This window comes from Convolutriloba macropyga, chromosome 8, assembly GCF_964194025.1.
Source record: "Convolutriloba macropyga chromosome 8, txConMacr16.3, whole genome shotgun sequence".
NCBI classification, from domain to species: Eukaryota; Metazoa; Xenacoelomorpha; order Acoela; family Convolutidae; genus Convolutriloba; species Convolutriloba macropyga.
The window spans coordinates 25,125,987-25,142,034 of NC_134475.1; the positions used below are offsets into that span (position 1 = coordinate 25,125,987).

Below are 16,048 nucleotides of genomic sequence, written 5' to 3' on the forward strand. Positions count from 1 at the left end.
TTGTGTCGTGATCAAACATATAAATAAAATTAAAGTAGTTGATAGACTGATGGATTATTGTTTGCATAAACGAAACAACAAAGTTCCAGAAATCGATCCTTGTGGTACACTAAAATTCACTTGTCTGAAGGATGAATTTTTTGTCTCGCTTACATCAAATTGTAACTTGTTTCCTGAATTGATTGCATGAGTGATAGCACAACCCCTTTTAAACCAAATCGGTCAGTTTTTTATAATAGGCTTTTATGATCGATTATGTCAAACGCTCTTTCCCGGTTGAGCACGATTGGGTACTCTTGTTATTATATAGTAGCTGATTTTGCTTTTTACGTCAATTCTGCAATTGCCTCAATGGTTTTGGCGTGAAACCAAACTATTTATAGTAAACCAAACTTCATAAACAAATAAAACCTCTCGAAAAAATTTAAGAATATATTACCAAAAACAGATAAAAGACTGTATTTGGAGACATCCGTGTTGACCCCAGTTTTTAAAAATATCAGCAACGCGAACCAATTTCAACGTGGCTTTGGAAACTTGCCATTGTAAAAAATTTCATTTGCCAAATTTCCTAAAATAGGAGCAGGGACTAGGGAGCCAAGTTTGGCTTTTTTTAGTTGTTGTCTTTATCTGCAAGCGGTGATGGGGGATTTACCACTTGATCATCTTTCCATAGTTCGCCTTCTCCGGTGTAGTGATGTCCTCTATTTAGATCCCAATCTTTCCACCAATATTGACGAAGCGCTCATTGAAGAGTTCTGACATATCTTGTTTCAGTGTTTAAAGTGTATCGCCGTCTCCGATACTCACTACCATTTCTCGCGACGATTTTTTACATGTCTTTACATTCATTGTTTTAAAAAGCTTTTTTTGTTTATGAAGAATATTGTCCGATGTTTTGTTGTAGTAATTTCTTTTTTGTACTTTGAGACATGACGATTTCGATTTTTGTTTCCCCGGGGCAACATATTTCAACCTACTCGTAGCCGTTAGATTCTCATCCAACGCTCGATGTGAGCTATTCCTCCTTCCGCTTAAATATCACAATAATTTCAAAAATTGGTCCAGATCACAATCAAATGATGCATTATTGGTTATTTCCTCGAATTATATGCTATTACTTCCAGGTTGGCGGTGAGCAACCAGATTATGCTTTTAATCCTCATTCCAGTACTTTTCCAGTTGTTTTTTGCAAATGGTTTAATAAATTTTACTATATACTAGGTAAACTCAAAAGACAAAAGTTTGATCAATGCAATCCATGTTTTGAAGCTGTCCAACTTGTAAGCTAATTGCAACTATTCAAACGCCATCAATACTTGGTGAATTCTGAAACTGTTCTCAAACGACCTGCTCAAGGTAAATTGACTCATGACTGATCAAAGAATTAAGTTATATAGACTTAAGCATTGGTTTTAGCAACTGTTGGTTATTAGTTTTCGATCACCGACGCAGAATAATGGCAAACCCTAATGCTCTTTTGATTTTAGTAGCAGGTGAGTTTTTCCATTGCGTGGCTGGAATTGTTGCTTTCCAATTGAAAAAGATTTTTCCTTTTCCAATCCTCTATCAAATGGGTTATGGAACTTAATACCACCTTCTCTGTTGAACCAATTTTAAACAGCAGGTTTCTTTTTCGGAGGAATGGTGGACCCAAGCCGTGGAAAAGCCAATTAAAATTTTGAATAGCAATTTTCAGCTTCTTCCATCTCTCATGCAAGTTTTGACTTCTCAACCAACATTTGTCACTTTTCTCCTCTTTCTGCGTTTCAAATACCCGTTTCAAGTACCTAAAATAATAAAATTCGATGGATAAATTGCAATAATTTCTAATATACCATACTTAATAGACCACCGGTAGATTAAATTAATGTTCCAATTATACATTATTGATTAATTGCATCGATCACATTGAAATTTAGTTGTAGGGACAGGAACTTTAAGCTAACCTGGCCTTTAAAGTTATTTTGGCTAATAGATTTCTTTTCCGCAGTGATATTAAAGGGGTATAAAAGTTTTGGGAAAACTCAATCCATCCATGATTAAGCTTTGTTAATTTTCTATTAACTTGAGGATAAATTCTACTCAAAATCTTTTGGTACACTATCTAGAGATTTTCGTTTTGATACCTTATTTGTTTATCAGCAAAAAACAGACATTTTGTTTGTTTTTTTTTTTGTGTTTTAGAATAATTCCCGAAATCAGCGACAATGCGAAAATCAACGACCAAACTACCATTCCTTTGTCCCCATTCCTTTGTCCCTATTAAGTTGAGGATAATATGAAGCTTATATTTTTTCATTTGGTTTTTAATTTTGTAAAAACCTTTTTGCGTTTCTATATCCTTTAAAATTTTTCAAATTCTACTCAAAATCTTTTGGTACTCTATCTAGAGGTTTTCGTTTTAATACTTTATTTGTTTATCCAAAAAACAAACATTTTGTTGGCTTTTCGTGTTTTAGAAAAAATTTCCGAAATCAGCGACAGTTCGAAAATCAACGACCAAAATACCATTCCGAATCAAACGACTAGATTAACTTAGAATCGACCGACAAGATCAAACGATTAGAAGCAATTAGACTTGTTGCTAGTTTTTGCACACTGTAAGATGCGAAAACTACCAACCTATGCGCACTTCAATATTTTCCTGATCTTAATACGTGATGTCTTAATACGACCTGGGAAAAGCAACGTTGACAGCAGCGGCCTCATAATATTCGAAAAAATAGTTTTATCTCATTTTAAAACCTTCAAATTTAACACATCAAAAATTCTTCAAATATTTCTCTATTTCACACAAGACGGGTTTGAAAATTATGTTTTCTCTATATGAACAATTTTGGCGCACAAGCGGTTGATGCTGTTTCTCTTATAAGCCGGAGACCAACACAAAAGTTTTTAGAGGAAGGCTTAATACATATTTATTTTCACAATTTATCTTGATTTCTTTCACAAAATTGATAAAAATGGATGTCATCCTGAAAATATATGGAAATATTTCTAAAAAAAAACGATGAAAGAATATTCCGTGATGATTATTGAACTCCTTAAAAGTTTTATTTCTCCGCGACTAGCCTGTTCTTGTTCCTTTGATAAATCGAATTTGAGTTGATTTTTGCAGAGAATTTCAAGAAAGGAGGATCTTCGAGGTTAGCTTGCTCATCCATTTTATAGAATTTCAAAGTTTCCAAAATTCAATTGTTGTTGATCCTTTTATTTTCTTGCAACATGTTTTCCGCAAACATGATCCGTTTGAATAATATATGAACAATTTCTCATGGGTGTACTTCAGACTTTTGAAAGAAAACATGTTGTTTTAAGAGATTTGTCACCCTTGATCTTTGAGAAAAAAAATCTCTTTTCTCTGTCAATATGCTTACATATAATAATATTCAGTTTTTTCTTTTCAAGCAGTTGTGTTAGTTGCTCATGAAATCTTGAGAGATATTTTATTTGAAGCAATTTCAAAAGTAAGTGGTCATAGTCCCACAAATCTTCTCTTGTTTTTTTTTCCTTTTTTGAAAAATTATGCATCGTTGTTACAGCAGGTGGTTATTAAGATGTAATTTTTGTGACTGACCACGCCAGTTGTTCGAGGTTTTTTGAGGAGTATTATATTACGTTTTGGCTATTGTGGCTTTTTTCCGCCATCACCGAATTTAAAAACCAATAAAAGATTTTGCAGACTCTTTGCATCAAGCAATTCTTGACAAAATAATTGCATGGAAAACTTACTAATCCACAAAGGGTTGAACCTTGACGCGACTAAATACCATTGAACTTCAAAAATTGAGAAGATTAAAGTAATTGCGGTAATTCAAGCACCTATGTTTTGAACATATGAAATCCTTCCCATATACTAAGGTTAAGAAGAACTCAGCTAAATAATTCGAATAATACATTTGACCCAGTTCAGTTCAGGTCTTTAATCGACACTGCGGTAAGTATATAGTTTTGAGATGGTTTTTGTAAGTTTTCACAGTTATGCTGCACTTGACTTGACAAGTTGCCATTATCTTATAATAACGGAGACTAAGTTTCACTGCGATTGTCAGAGCAACAATTTTTGGAGCTTGTATTCTTTTATATTAATTTTACTTAAGGTGCTTTTTGCAGTAAACTGATGTATGGTGTCAATCGTATTTTTTTACTGGTCGCTATGCGGTCCATGTTACCGAAACAACGTTGCCATTCTGTTTATTCCAAACCCAATTTTTTCTGGATGTGGAACTTTATACTGTTTGAAGGAAATAAAATTTTCTTTTGTTTTAGCATTGTCCATCGGATGTTCTGACCAACAGTCATGGAATTTTTCTGCGATAATTCCAGAAGGCCATTTCAGTTGTGTCGAGTCAAACGCTGCAATCACTCGCGCTTTTCAAGGTGTCGATATTACGAAACTCGATTTGATCCCTATGGATTTTACTGAAGACGATGGATTTAGAGGCCCTGTGCTGGAGATGACGTGTAGAAAAATGTATACTTGGCAACTTTCGGAGGAAAACGAGAATTACTTCCAACTTCCTGACCAAATTGAGACGCTAAACGTAGCAAGTGAACAAGCGTTTGAAATTTCAGCCGATGCTTACAAAAATGTGCGTGAATTAAAAGAAAAGTTGTCGCAACAAGTTGGTCTTTCATACCGTAACGGAATGTTTTCAAATAGCGGAACTTTCCAAAGAGCGAACCAAGTGTTCTCGGAAGCACCTTATGTAATCAGTGATGTAATGTCCATAACGTACAAAACCGAAGCCCGAATTGAAACTCTGAAACCCAACAAATACGTCAGAAAGTATATTGACATGTTGCCAAAAACTTATGAAGATGATCCATTCAAATACGAAAGCTTTATTGAAACTTTTGGAACACATTTTTTTGAAATGGTATCAATAGGATCGGTTATTCGGAATCAAACAACAGTTAAACGGGATTTCTATTCTGATCAACAAGAAAAAACACTTAAATTCGAAAGTTCAAATAATCTCTTAAACTGGCTAAAAAATAAAGACGATCAAAACAAAGTAAATAATCCATGGAAAAATGTTTTTGGGAGAATATCGCAAGTTATGAGTTATAATCGTGATTTATCAAATACCTGGAGTAAAAAACACGAAAATAAAAAGAGTTTATACAACGAGCGATTAATAATTTACCAAGGAAAAATGAACGCAATTTCAGATCTAATTGAAGACAACGAAAAAAGAGATTCGATGATCGAGGCGGTGCAGCAATACCTAAACAAAGTTTTCCTTTCCGAAATGGAATTTAAACTGAACAAAACTCTCACGACTCTGGAGGTGAAAAGCCAATTTTCAGTTCTTCAAAAACTTGCAGCTGAAATTAGAAATCTCACACAAATAAAATTTCCATCAGTTGATTATATCAACTCGCTAGCGTCTGATTTGGTGTATCAGTTAGAAACACCGGACTGGTGGCATAAAACTTCTCTCTGTTTCAAGTACCTCCCGGATGCAAAAAAGAGCTGCTTGGGTCCGTCGCCACAATGTGCGTTAGTAAATCAAGCAACAGACGTGTTTGAAGACTGGTCGGGTAATTTAGGGGGTTGCCAGCTTTCTTGGGGAATTTTTAACAACGATTACGTCCCAGATAGCGCGTACAGGTGGCTAAAAAACGTGAAGTTGTGTTTTAAATATGTTCCCGTGGGTGATTCGGCCCAGTGTGGAAATGGAACTCGGAATGAAATTTGCGCGCCCATAAATGAGTATTTGCCCTACTACCATGACCAAACTGACACTCGAAAGGGAGGGTGTGACTTGGCCTGGAAATTGTCAGTTATAAACTCAGAGTACGTTCCCACTTGGTTTATAACTACCAAGTTTTGCTACTTTGTGTTGGCGCTTAAGTCTGTGCAAAATGACAGCGGAGATTTTGTGACGCAGTGCGCGACAGTTAACAATTATACACCGTTTTTGAAAGACTATACCTACACGACGTTCATGTTGTTCAGATACAAAGCCAACTATCTCCAGTGGGCCGTTCATGATGCTGATGTTATTATTTAACAAACTAAGCCAATTTTGAACTATCAACATTGGGAACAAAACATTAAAACGTTCAACTTTCAATTGATTTCGAAAAATAAAGTTAAAAAATCAGGCACTAAGCCTCGCGACAGCTAAACTTGTAATTAAGCCATAGAAACTGACGTTGAAAATGATGCATAATCGATGAAAATGCGTGTTTACCACGCATTTTTCTGTTTCTTGCCCGACTTGGTCGAACTCTCATACTAGCAAAATCTCGGTTTTAACTCAGCTATAACAATTCATTTTTTACCCTTTTGATTCTCTTTATATGTTAGCATAATTATTAGTCACCCTCGACCGTCCTCATGTCAGTGCACTAGTTCCCCCAGGCGATTAAGGTTATGTTCTAATATGTACTTAAAGTTCTTAAGCTCATTTATTGAAATTCAATTTCTTAACCTGAAGTATTAATTGCCCAATTTACATCGAAGACAGTTATTACACTTTTGAAGATCAAAACCTTGATTTTTGAAATAGGTAACTTATTCGTTAAAAAAATTGTGACCTTGCGCAAATTGATAGCTAATTACATTTCAAAGGCAAGAATGTTGGAATCTCGATTTTCACCTCAGGAGAAAACTCACTGATGCATCCAATAATCCATTCATAAATGTGTTGTTCAATTCATAAACAATAAAATAATACTCTATATTCAAAAACAAAGGTTCGCTTCCCGAGACAACGTGACAAAACTCTTCTAGCAGACTTATGATATTTTCCCTCTCTTTGTAGAAAACTCACGTGGAGCACCCGTCTGAGTTGGCGTCCAGTGAAATTTCTCAGATTATTCAGCAAAAAGCAAAATCAGTTCTGCAAATTTAATACATATGTGAGCGAACACAAGCAAGATTTTGGATTGTATTGGTGCTCTGTCTTTTTCATTAAGATGAGCTCACGCATTTTATGACTTTCAGCTTTCAAAAGAGGATAAAACCTACCATTAAGCTACATAAGAGTCGCCGAGCCGTATTTAATGGTATTTCAAAGAATTTAAAGTGCTTGGCGTGTTGAAGGTCCTGGAAAGACCTAATTCTAAGGAGAAAAATCTGTCTTTGTGATCCCAAAAGGTGCCATTTTTTAACCGTGTTTTGTTAGATTGATGTTGGTTACAATTCACAATACCCTTAGTCAAATGAATCGTACTTTCCATGTACGTTTTTTTCCAATTTAATGGTCCCATGGAATTTTTTCATGCGTACATATGAGTTAATGGGTAGAAAATAGCAACGGAGCATAGATCCTCAAAATAAAAATTTCAAGAATTACAGAATTTTTCCGTAAACTTTGATGAAATTTTCAGTTCTTGAAACATTTGTTCTCGTCCTCACCACATGCCAGGTTCTACTAGCTTGTTCTTCTGTTTCTTATTCACCAAATCCCTAAGTGCCAATAATGAGTTCAACATCCGCGCTGCTCCAAAACTTTTTCCTCACTTTTACCGACTTGTTGGTTAGTAGATATTTAGGGTTACATAGGTTTAGTATATTCATAACAATGAACACATATTAAAGTGATTTATCGTGAGTTTATTGAAGCAGTGTTGTGAAATCAAATACTTATTACAATCCAAAGATAAATAATTAATTCAGATAAATAAATCCTTTTTTTCTTCTTTTTTAAAGAATTTGCATTGTATTGGTGCGCTGTGTTTTTTTTAAAGATGTTTTCACAGTGACTTTTCAGTGTCTTCAAAGATATTTTCAGTGACTTTGATCTTTGAAAACGGGATAAACAGGTAAGGCCCAGCGGGCATTAAGTTTCATTAGAGACCCGAAGCGGCCATTAGTAGTACTTCAAGTGCTTAGAGTGGTGCAGCTGCTGGAATGGCCTTAATTTAAGACTAAAAGGTCATTTTTAGTTTTTGGGCTCAAAATGGTGCAACATTCGTGTTTTTTTTCTGATTTTTTTTTGAGATTTTTGTTTTATTAGTCTTAGTTTGAAGTTTTTAAAAGTTGATGAAGGTCTTTTGCGAGTCAAAATTACCTGCTATGAACTTTTTATGAGCCTTATGTTTTGGTACTACAAAGTTTTGTGAATTTTTTGTTACATTTTTTGAATGTTCCAGCCTTAGGGGCCAGGCAATCTCATTTAAGGTTTGATAATAGGGCACTGCTTAGTTTCTAGTAGCAATGGAATGGTTTTAAACTTTTTCTGTCGAAATTTTCCAGGAAATTTTGAGTTTTCCAGCCTTAGGCGCCAGGCAATCTCATTTAAGGTTTGATAAAAGGGCACTGCTTAGTTTCTAGTAGCAATGGTTTCTAGTAGCAATAAACTTTTTCTGTCGAAAAATAGCATATCTTGATAAAACATGCAAAATTTGTCAAGTTTTTCTAAAATTTTTGTCAAATATTGATTTTTGTCCAACCTCAAGGGCGATAAAACCTATTCTACGGTCTGTTAAAAAGTTTCTGTATGGTTGCTAGTGTCAATGGAATTGTTTTCGACAATTTAACATTTCGAGTTTTAGAATTTAAAAATAAAACGTCATAAAATAAATAAAATAAATATAAATAAAATAAATAGCAAAAAATTTTAAAAATTGTTTTTATTCAGTCTTTTTGCCTCAGTAACCAAGCCAACTCATCCAAGGTTTTTTAATATGTTTTTAATTTGTTGCTAGAGGCAATGGAAGGGTTTTCAATGTTTTAATAGATCGAATTTTTATTTTTTGAAGTTTGAGTTTTTTTCTAAAATTTTTTGTGTATCGATTGGGCAACCACATAGCCTCTATAGATACAGAAATGGTTCTGAAGATACTAATAACTCAATTTTCAGCAATATTTTGTTAAAATTTGCAATCGATTTCATTTTTTAAGTTTTTTATTTTCTGAGTCAATCTGAGTCACTTTCTGAGTTAATCCATCTTCAAGGGCCAATGATTTTTTTCAGGTCTTGCAGATACAATACTGGACCGATTTCAGAGACAAAAAAAAGGTTTTTGAACATGTTTTTGAAATAGGTATGTTTAAAGCGAACAAATTTTGGCTACGGGTTTAAAGCTTCAAGAGTTTTAGCAATGAGTATATTTTTGTGTGTTTTGGCTGGCATTGCTCAATTGATCTGCTGGTCAGTTAGAGTACTTCTAAGTTTTTCATTGAATTTCTTGGATTGTATTTCAGGACTTGTCCTGCTATGTTTTTTATTGTTTGATCATTGCCCAGGTTGCGGTCAGCATTAAAATTCACAAAATACGCTCCGGGGGTCAAGTGTGGTTTAAACATGGTTGAGCCCCTAGAATCAAGCTTTATAGTATTCTCTGAATCAAAGTCTGTCTGAGATCTGATCATTAGCGTACCAAAAGCTGGTCATGTCTGATTACTGTCTGGGCAAAAAATGTTACATTATGCGCATCTTTAGAAGCTTTGATTAACTCATTTTGGATGGCAATTTGAATAAACAATAAACACATTTACATTTTCTAGATTACCTGCCCAAAGATAATCTTGATGTGTGAAATGTGCTTTTCCAATTTCTAATTACGTTTTTGATAATTTTCTATCGATATTTTAGTTTTTATAAATTATTAGTTTCTTTGTTGTAATTATCAATATTCTACACTGCCTATCTCTGTAAATTTTACTATGACTGAAACATTTACAGATATTAGGATAAATACAGTGTGCCTTTTTTTTCTGTATTGGTCTTTTCATGACTCGATTGTGACCATGGTCTGGTTGGAGTACAAAACAAGCAGCGCTCCTAAAAACCACATAAAAACTGGCTCAAACCTTTCAATTGAGTACGCAACAAGCTGAAAGCTGAAAACGAGTATATAACGAGCAACACTTCTTAAAACGAAGTCCTCACCACCTCTGTTTTATGCCAGGCTCTACTAGCTTGAAGTCAGCTGGTTGTTTGGTCAGTTATTTGATTGCGTTTGGCAAGAACAAAAGGGAATTGAAGATAAAATTATCCAAAAAAATTTGGGCAGTTGTATTGCCTTTTGCAAGTTTTTTTTCAGAAAATTTTTGTAATTCAATTTTACTCTTGCTGAATTTAGGGGCCAATGAATTTTTTGTGCTTGCATCTGGCTGTTTTTGCATTTTTGACAACAAAACAATGTTTTCATAGACATTAGTTTCAAGAAAGGACCAGGTAGTTAAAATTAGGAAATTTTAGAGATTCTCAGCATTACAACTACTTAGTACCACCTTCTTGGCTTTTTGATGAGAAGTCTCGGTTCTCAATAATATTAGACCAAAAATATTCCTAAAAATGCAAATTTTAAAAATAAACAAGGGGGGCTCGGTAATGTGCGTACGCACATAAGGTTCCGACCCCGCTCATCCACAATCCTGACTTAATTGGCTACCAATTGATGAAGAGATAGAAACCAATTCAATGCAATAATGCCACCCTAAAGGGTCGATGAACGTTGTTGATAATAGGACTACTAGAAAGGATAAAGTAATTACCAAACAACAAACATTATTTACGACCATAACTCGATGTCTATATTAAATAAAATCATAACAAGGTCATCAAACTCGCATCAGATAAAACATAAACGAAACAAGTTAACCTATACTTCTTTAGAAAAGACATGCAACTGGATAACAAGTTGACAAAAAAGAGCACAGAGGTGCGAAGTTCAAAAATATGTTTCTATTTTTGAAAACAATTAATTTCAACGTTAATAATGTCATTAGATATCAACTGAAATACTTAAAATGTTCATTTATATCTCCATAGGAAGCAATTGAGACATGTCGCTATCCAATGTTCAGTTGCGGAAAATTTCAAAGCCCATGGGACCTACGATTATTGTAATCAAATATAAAGAAAACAGAAATGCTATAAAATGTACAAATAAAAAAAAATCTCAAAATTTTTATGAAACCTCGTAGTAACAAAGTAACAAAGCCGGGAAACAAAAGTTTGAAGCTAATACCGTTGTGGAGGTTGAATTATAGTTCAGTGGAAACGGGTTGCGACCGGTGTTTACAGTGAATGAGCTACAAATCTACCACAAAACTATTTTAAAAAATGACGAAGCTCAAAAACCCAAATGTGTTATTAAAAACAAATACTTTCAAACGTCATAACACACTTCAAAATTCAACTAACAAACAGAGATAGATTAAGTTACAAAACCTCAGGAAGCCGATTGGGTCTGTTAGTAATGAGCCTAAGACGCGACCCCACATCAAACCTACAAATATATAAAGAAGCCAAAACTTCAAACAATTTTACGAGATCACACTGTTCAAGGCACTATAATTATTCGAAATACCTGCAAAAGTTTTATATCGTTACTTTTTTTCACTTTAACATCAAAGAGTCTTCCCTATAAAAGGACTACGAAGACATGACAACAAAAAGAAACCAAAAATTTGAGCAGTATAGAAACCTCGAAAACTCTTTATTAAAATAATGGTCGAAGCAATCAGTCACAAGACTTCTATTTAGTGAGATTGAGTTACATGGTTACGAAAAGGAAAAGAAAAAGGATAGAGTTGAAAATTTCTTTTTAAATTAAATTTTAAAGTCATTAAAACAAACAGCTATAAACTGAAACCTGTAGCTAGGTTGAGTTATATGTCTTGGGAAAGCAATTGAGACAATTCTTTATTAGGTATATGGCGTACATCAACAAAGAGAAAGACAAACAGACAGAAACAAAAGAATCAATAAAATTTTGCGAGATAACTGCGCCTCAGCCCAAAAAGCATTTATAACAAACTATATAACAAAAAAAAATTAACATATCCAGATACGCCTTTTTCCAACGCTGTGCATTTTCCCTGCTATGCCTCCCTTCAGTTTGATTTGGTTTGATTTGTCAGTAATTTGATAATGCGACAATGAAACAAATGAACAAATAAAATATGCAATTATGCTAAAAAAATGAGAACGCGTTGTTTCAAAACAAAGAGACCATTAGTTGAGCATAAAACAGTTACGGAGATTATTTTATAACCCACAGGAAATTGTTTTGTTCTTGTTTTTACTGAGATTGAAACCGAAGTTGAGAGAAGTAAAATAAATAGTGGCAAAGTTCAAAATTTCACTGATATTATCTTAAATCAAATATGTTCAAAGTCATAGCAGACATTAGATAACAACTGAGAAAATTGTTTAGGTTCATTTATACCTCCAAAAAATAACTGGATCCTTCACCGGGGACAATAGGTCATTGGGCTAGAAAAAGATCACAAATTAGAGCAAAATTCAAGAAGTACATAAAAAACTTTTACGAAAACAATTGATCAGAGCCATAAAAATCATGAGCTTAACTCTGAAACCGTAGTATAATCTCATTGGGCCTCATTTTGTCGTAAAAATTATCTTTCAATAATTGAACTCTGGTTTGAAATTCTTGTAAATAAAAAAGGCTTACATAAAAAGCATTTACGTAGCGCAAATATTTTGGAAAAAGTCGTGCCCTATTAAAATCGAAAAAATTTTTTTATCATAAGGATAATTGGCGAGAACAAGATCAACCCAGATGTTGCTGCGCGTCTAACAAAATACTCATTTGTTCAAATGGTTGCGAAATGGATCAATTTATTAACAAGATTTTGCAGTTTGTCAAAAATAAAAATGCATTTTGTAAAATTATCCAAGTTAATATTGCAAAAAACTGGCAAAATTATAATTCCGGAAGACTCTCAAAGCAGATGAGAGTACAACTAACTAGTTTATGAGCTTAAAAAGATTATGACCGTAGATTTAAGGTATCAACTTCCTGCAAACTCAAAGCAAGTGGGCTAAAAAAGGAAATTTGTTCCCGAAAAAAGTCGAATTTTGATAACTTTAGCATAAATTCTAGCCAAAAACTGGGATGGAACAATTCTGCAACCCTCCTCTATCTTCTTCGATAAAATCAATAACACTACAAATAACAATTTGAACACATTTTAGCAAAATTGTCGAAAATTAGATCAAAAATATCAAAAATTTGAATAAAAACCTGCTGAATTACGCCTAATAATCACACAACTTAAAACCTCGATAACTCCCTATAAAAAGCGAAAAGTGAAAAAATCTTTTAATTCCATATTCTACGCTGGATGGGCTTTTTTTTGATACCACTCACATTTCTTTACGATGAATATATCGATCGGCAAAACCCAATTGAGTATATAGTTCCTCCCCCACTAAAGTGGGTCAGAACAATAATATAAATGTGAAACTTCATTGATCCGTTTGGCTCGTAATTGTCAATTAGACTGCTGGCTAACTTTAAGTTTTTCTAGTTCTACATTCGCTCTTTGGATTTTATTTCAAGAATATTTTTCTGCAATGTTTTGTTTCTGCAATGTTTAAGTTCTTCTAGTTCTACATTCACTCTTTGGATTTTTTTTCAAGGATATTTTTCTGCAAAGTTTTGCTTACTTGGTGCTACTTTTGAGCAAATAGTACCATACAAAAACGTAAAACTATCTTCTTTGCTTTCGTATACTAAGGATACTCACAATATAACCTCTGCTCTTCAAGCATATATTGTGCTGTAGCTCCAAACTGTGACATGAACTATAGCTCCAAAAAATCCGTCAAAATTAGAAGTTTCCAAAGGTGATTTCTTTCTTTTCTCCATTTAAGCAGAAATCTTTAAACCAGTTTAATTCTATGTTTATCAAGTTGTTTCGCATAAATTTTTGTGTTTTCATGTACTAATACGAGAAAAAAAGGTAATTGCGGCGTTTTCTCGAGAAATGATGCAAAAAGTCAGTTTGATGTTAAAATATTTTCTTCAATCTAAATGGTGTACCAATACTGCTCAACCAGATCATTTTCCTCCGGCAAACTCTTGTTTCTACAAATAAGACCATAAGGTGCATCTCCAGTGATAATATTATCCAAATTTATTAAGGAAACTGTGCTAGATTTTTTTAAAAAAATCAAATTAAAAGAGTTCTGACCAGCGAGCTCTAGTTCTTAGGGGTACGTCGCAATTATTTAGATACAAACTGCTAGTTTTGTGTACGAGAAGCTCTATTTTTTAGATTATGTTGAAAATTAGATATAGTGCGAGGAAAAATTACTTTAATTTTCAACACGATTACTCTCCTGAGTATAAACAAAAGATTTTCGAGTTGGAAGTTCTTGAGTGACCAGTATTATATCAGGATTGTTATCTAATTGAAAAATTTTGGATTTCATTAATGCTTCGATTACGTCAGTTTTGTGGGAAAATTTGAAAATATTGAAAAATTTTTTCATAAAAACTCAAATTTAGAATAAACCGAAACGGCTGAAATTGTGTCAATTTTTTTTATAAAAAAATTTTGTTTGATTTCTAAAGGCTGTCGATTTTGTTATTTAAAACAGTTTTTGATTTCAAAAAATCAAATAGGTAGGTATGTATGTAGGTCTTCGATATAATAACGCAACGTGCCAAAAATGCAAATAATAAAATAATAAATCAAATTAGGGACAAATTAAAGGCAATTAAAGCTCATTTTACTGAAAATGTCAAAGGAGACCAATTATCTGCTCTCACAGTAAAAATTTACCCGAAATTTTTTCAACATAACACTAAAAAACGTTAGTTGTTATTTTTTCTCAAACAATATTTGATTCTTGTGTCCACTTTAATTTCAGCAACAGGATTCTAACTAAATATGACCACTACTGATGTTCAAGTTGTGACATTTAGATAGTTTATATAATATATGGCAAAAAACGTTATGCAAAAAAATTACTGAAAAAAACAGTTGAGCGAATTTCAAGTTGAGCGAATAAATCTGAATAATAGCAAAATTTAGCAAACACATAAGGTACAAATATTAAGGTCCTATGATATCTGTTTGCAGCTGTTTTGTATCATCCCGAAATGTGTAGAAAAAATATATTCACTGATAATATTTACTTTGACGTTGAATCTGAGAAAAGTTCTCAAGTTAGAATCAATATTTCTTTTTCCAATAGTGAAGTTGTTCATTGATTTAATTTTCTTCGACCTATTCTTCTTTTTAAGTTATCTTTAAAAATATCGACTCTTGATCTCTCCAAACGCAAGAACCAATGTCCCGGCGAATTTTTTAATTTAAGTTAAAAAGACGAGAAAAATGGCCATTAATTGTTATGTTAGTGCTCCAATTAAATTATAACAAAAAACCTCATTAGTTTGTTAGCATTTTAATCTTTTTTCTCTTAAATCCGATTTTCTCGGGTTTCCTTGAAGTTCGAAGGAAATCAAACTCGTAAAATAGAATATTGAAATTCTATTAGGCTCTGCTGTTTTTCTGGTCACTCTTTTGGTCGCCTTATTCAAACAAATGTAGGAAGACTAAATTTCATTGATCAGCACAGCAACTGTTTGAACAAATGAGGTGCTAATTAAAAAATTCCAAGTCGGAACTCTACAAGAAGTTTGGATTATGCAAAGCAACCTGTTGCTATTTGAAAACAACAAAGAAGAAATTAATTAAACTATTTAAGCAATCAGGAAAGTGTCAAAACATTCAACATTCAAAATCTGCCCCATCAAAAATTCATTAATTTAATAAAATGAGGAGCCTTTTTTCAATTTCAATTTATGCTTCTGTTTTACCCTATTTTGCTCAGGAGTCACATTTTCGCAAAATTTTTTTTCAGTTATAAGTTATATGAGACATTTAATATGCAACTCATTGAACTACTTTTGTTATTTTCCTGCATATACTTTCTTTTTAGGTGTTTCTAATTTTTATTTTGGATCTTAACAGTTTTTTGTTTTCTATTCTCTTGCAACTGATGTTTTTGTGGGTTTTACCGATTTTTATCAACTTCGATTTCATAATAAGTTAGGTAAAACCTTAGAAGTTTTTTATCTTGTTTTGAAGTTTGTTTTTATATTTTTTTCGGGATGTCTTCTTTCCAGAACAGTTTTTATCTTCTAATTATCTGATAGGATCTGTTTAATTGTTTTCGATGCATAGAAAAGAGTGTTCAGTTACATTTTACTGCAATAAAGGAATTTTTTCTTCGTGTAAGTGGTTGTTGATTGTACTGATACGGTATGCCAGTTTCTGGAGTGAACGTTTTGATGACCTTTTAAATCCAATGAGTAGCTT

The 16,048-nt window shown here is 33.1% G+C and overlaps 3 protein-coding genes across 4 annotated transcripts in view; 1 reads left to right on the plus strand and 2 right to left on the minus strand.

The window, feature by feature from the left end:
* LOC142344625 (trafficking protein particle complex subunit 2-like) overlaps nt 1-16,048 on the minus strand; it is a 580,178-nt gene that overhangs the window by 230,111 nt on the left and 334,019 nt on the right. The window lies entirely within an intron of this gene.
* Nucleotides 1-16,048, minus strand: part of LOC142344623 (ubiquitin carboxyl-terminal hydrolase 5-like) — a 385,171-nt gene that overhangs the window by 35,109 nt on the left and 334,014 nt on the right. The gene's annotated exons all lie outside the window — the stretch shown is intronic.
* LOC142344034 (perivitellin-2 67 kDa subunit-like) lies at nt 1,396-6,373 on the plus strand. The gene is made up of 2 exons (XM_075395496.1): nt 1,396-1,496; nt 4,273-6,373. The coding sequence occupies exons 1-2, from the start codon at nt 1,460-1,462 to the stop codon at nt 6,021-6,023; spliced, it is 1,788 nt and encodes a 595-aa protein (XP_075251611.1). The 5' UTR covers nt 1,396-1,459; the 3' UTR covers nt 6,024-6,373.

Bases quoted from the DNA above. Each gene is read 5' to 3' on its own strand.
- LOC142344034 (XM_075395496.1), top strand. From the start codon at position 1,460: ATGGCAAACCCTAATGCTCTTTTGATTTTAGTAGCAG. The intron at 1,497-4,272 runs GTGAGTTTTTCC...CTTTTGTTTTAG, and splicing joins TCTTTTGATTTTAGTAGCAG to CATTGTCCATCGGATGTTCT.